The sequence below is a fragment of the Neopelma chrysocephalum genome, unplaced genomic scaffold (genome assembly GCF_003984885.1).
Source record: "Neopelma chrysocephalum unplaced genomic scaffold, ASM398488v2 Primary Assembly neopelma1_187, whole genome shotgun sequence".
NCBI classification, from domain to species: domain Eukaryota; kingdom Metazoa; phylum Chordata; class Aves; order Passeriformes; family Pipridae; genus Neopelma; species Neopelma chrysocephalum.
Genome location: NW_020897849.1, coordinates 43638 through 46935, shown reverse-complemented (window position 1 = coordinate 46935; position 3298 = coordinate 43638). Strand labels below are relative to the sequence as shown.

At 36.9% G+C, this 3298-nt stretch overlaps 1 protein-coding gene across 1 annotated transcript in view; it reads left to right on the top strand.

The window, feature by feature from the left end:
• The window catches only part of LRGUK (leucine rich repeats and guanylate kinase domain containing), a 35690-nt gene that overhangs the window by 20940 nt on the left and 11452 nt on the right, over nt 1-3298 (top strand). Inside the window, exon 11 of the mRNA XM_027702472.1 lies at nt 1001-1120. Within this exon, the coding sequence (XP_027558273.1) occupies nt 1001-1120 (120 nt within the window). The remainder of the gene's footprint in view (nt 1-1000; nt 1121-3298) is intronic.

The following is a 3298-nucleotide window of genomic DNA, read 5'->3' as shown; positions in this document are numbered from 1 at the left end:
GGGAGCATTAGAAAAAAAAGCTGTGAATGGGAAGAAATGATCCTAAATGAAGGAATGATCCTAAATGAAGAAATGATCCTAAATGAAGAAATGATCCTAAATACACATTATTCCTTTGGCAAAAGACACCCGGGGTCTTTAATGCAAGGGGGGTATTTTTGGTGCTGTTTTTACATTTAGGGCACCTCAAACAGCCCTGATTTTTGGGGATCCTTAAAATATCCACCCCTGCAACAAGCCTTGGGAAAAAACTCTTCAAGAAACCCCAGAACTGGAGAGGGAGCATTAGAAAAAAAAGCTGTGAATGGGAAGAAATGATCCTAAATGAAGAAATGATCCTAAATGAAGAGATGATCCTAAAAACGACATTATTCCTTTGGCAAAAGACACCCAGGGTCTTTAATGCAAGGGGGGTATTTTTGGTGCTGTTTTTACATTTAGGGCACCTCAAAGAGCCCTGATTTTTTGTGATCATTGAAATATTCCACCCCTGCAACAAGCCTTGGGAAAAAGCTCATCAAGAAACCCCAGAACTGGAGAGGGAGCTTTAGAAAAAAAGCTGTGAATGGGAAGAAATGATCCTAAATGAAGAAATGATCCTAAATGAAGAAATGATCCTAAATATGACATTATTCCTTTGGCAAAAGACACCTGGGGGTCTTTAATGCAGGGAGGGGGTTTTTTGGTGCCATTTTTATATTTAGGGTACCTCAAAGAGTCCTGATTTTTTGGGATCCTTAAAATATTCCACCTCTGCAACAAGCCTTGGAAAAAAACTCTTCAACAAACCCCAGAACTGGAGAGGGAGCTTTAGAAAAAAAAGCTGTGAATGGGAAGAAATGATCCTAAAAATGACATTATTCCTTTGGCAAAAGACACCCGGGGGTCTTTAATTCAGAGGGGGTATTTTTAGTGCCGTTTTTATGTTTAGGGCACCTCAAAGAGCCCTGATTGGAGTTGTTTGCAGGTGATTAAATTAAATTATTTTCCTTTCTCGAAGCACTTTGCCTGATCTGGACTCTTCCTACCCCATGTTGGTGTTGGTGGGCCCCGTGTCCTGTGGGAAGAGGGAACTCGCTCATAAGATCTGCAGGCAGTTCAACAATTTCTTCAGATTCGGGTAAGTTTGCTCCCAAAATTCCAAAGAATTCCAAAGAACTCCAGACTGGAATTGCTGCTGGCTTGGGTTCTTTTTTTTCCCCCTCTAAAGAAGTTAAAACCAACAATAAAAACGTTGGTCGTGATGCGTTTTTAGCTCTTCCCGAGGCTCCGTTGCCTGAAGTCATCAAATGCTTCCTGGAAAAAAAAAAAAGTTAAATTATCCTGGTGTTTTCAAACAGAAAAGAAACAAAAATAAAATAGAAATGTGGCTTTTAGTGCTCCTTTTATTGAGCTTTTCTCTCTGTGCTCGGTGGTGAGCTCAGACTGAGCAGCTGGTTGGATCTGGGTGCGTTTCTCTTAATTTTGGGGATGTGCCTGCATATAAAACATTAAAATGCCCCCAAAATCCAGGAAAGGGAGGAAATGCAGTTTATTATCCTGTGAGTAGAGTTTTATCAAAGAAAATTGCACCTTCCAGGCTCCACCACCTCCTAGAAACACTAATTCGCCCCAAATTATGAGCCTTGGGCTCCCTGGAAACTTCTCCTTTTCCAAGGGAATTCCAACCTGGATGCCTAAGGCTGAAAAATGGATGATTTTAATAATTTGAGGCCTAAAATGAGGCGGTGCAAGATGTTCCTCTTGTCCACCCATTCCATCCTTCCCAGTTCCTGACTTTTCATAGGTTCTGTAACACTCCCTGGTCTCTAATCCCGGGATATTGTCTCTCTTCTATATATTCCCAATTTCTTTGTATTATTACTTTATTATTATTTTTATTATTATTTATATTAATTTTTTATATTTTATTAATTTTTCCCTTCATTTTTAACCAGACTTCTTAAGGAAAGAGGTTGTGTGACTGTAAAAATATCTTTTTTTTTTTTTACCTTTCTTTAAAGCAACTCCTGTGGGTTTTTTTCCTACTGGAAATTACAATTGAAATTTTCCAATGTGTGTTTTTTTAAAGAGCATTGTTTTTATACTTGTCTGTGGTTTATTTCCTAAAGCTTTCATGCACGAGGGGGAAAAAAAAAAGAAAAAAAAGAAAAAAAAGAAAAAAAAAAAAGGAGAGAGACAGAATCTTAACGGAGCAGAAAATTGCAACCATAAAGCAAAGTTGTATTTTAATTATTCAGGGGAGATTTAAAGCAATTTTATGGCTTGCACTTCTCCCTTTCAAACACTCATTAAAAATGTATTTCATGCAAGACACTCTGGCAGTGGGAATGTAAACATGGCCTTGCAATTAAAAAAAAAAAAAGGGTTGTAACGTAGAAAAAAGTGTTTTAAAAAAAAAGAAATTGGCCCCTCGAACCATCTGGCTGGTGCTCAGCAGTGACCTTTAAAGCTGGATGGGTTCACGTTATCTTAGGGGAAAATCAGGCCTTTGAAAAGGGGAATTTTCCAGAGTCTTTGTGTGGAACTCCCTGTTCTCATTTGCTGATTGAAAAAAAAAAAGAAAAAGAAAGGAAAAAAAGAAAGAAAAAAAGAAAAAAGAAAAAAAAAGGAAAAAAGAGGAAAAAAAAGGAAAAAAAGAAAAAAAAAGAAAAAAGAAAAAAGAAAAAAAAGAAAAAAGAAAAAAAAAGAAAAAAGAAAAAAGAAAAAAGAGAGAAAAGAAAAAAGAAAAAAAAGAAAAAAGAAAAAAGAGAAAAAAGAAAAAAGAAAAAAAAAGAAAAAGAAAAAAGAGAAAAAAGAAAAAGAGAAAAAAAAGAAAAAAGTGACACCTTCTAACTCTCTCACAGCAAAGATCTGTCAAGCTCTGCTCTGTACACTGAATTTCTTGATGGTTTCTTGAAGCAGAAACGAGGAGTAAAATATCATTGCCAAAGAGAAGTGACCTAAAATATCATTTCTGACCCAGTCACTGAATACTCGAGTCTAAAATTGCTCCCTGCATTCACTTGGCTGATTTTGGGGGCGGGTTTTGGGTGGTTTTTTTAGTTGTCCATCCTGGTAGGAAGCTCGTGGAGCTGAGGTTTATCCTGTGGGGAATTATTTCCCACTCAATCCCCCTGATTTCGGGATTGTTTCTCCCCTTACTCTTGGGATCTGGGATCTAAAAGATCTAAAGATTTAAAGGATTTAGGATCTAAAGGATCTAAATATTTAAAGGATCTGGGATCTAAAGATTTAAAGGATCTGGGATCTAAAGGGTCTAAAGATTTAAAGGATCTGGGATCTAAAGGGTCTAAAG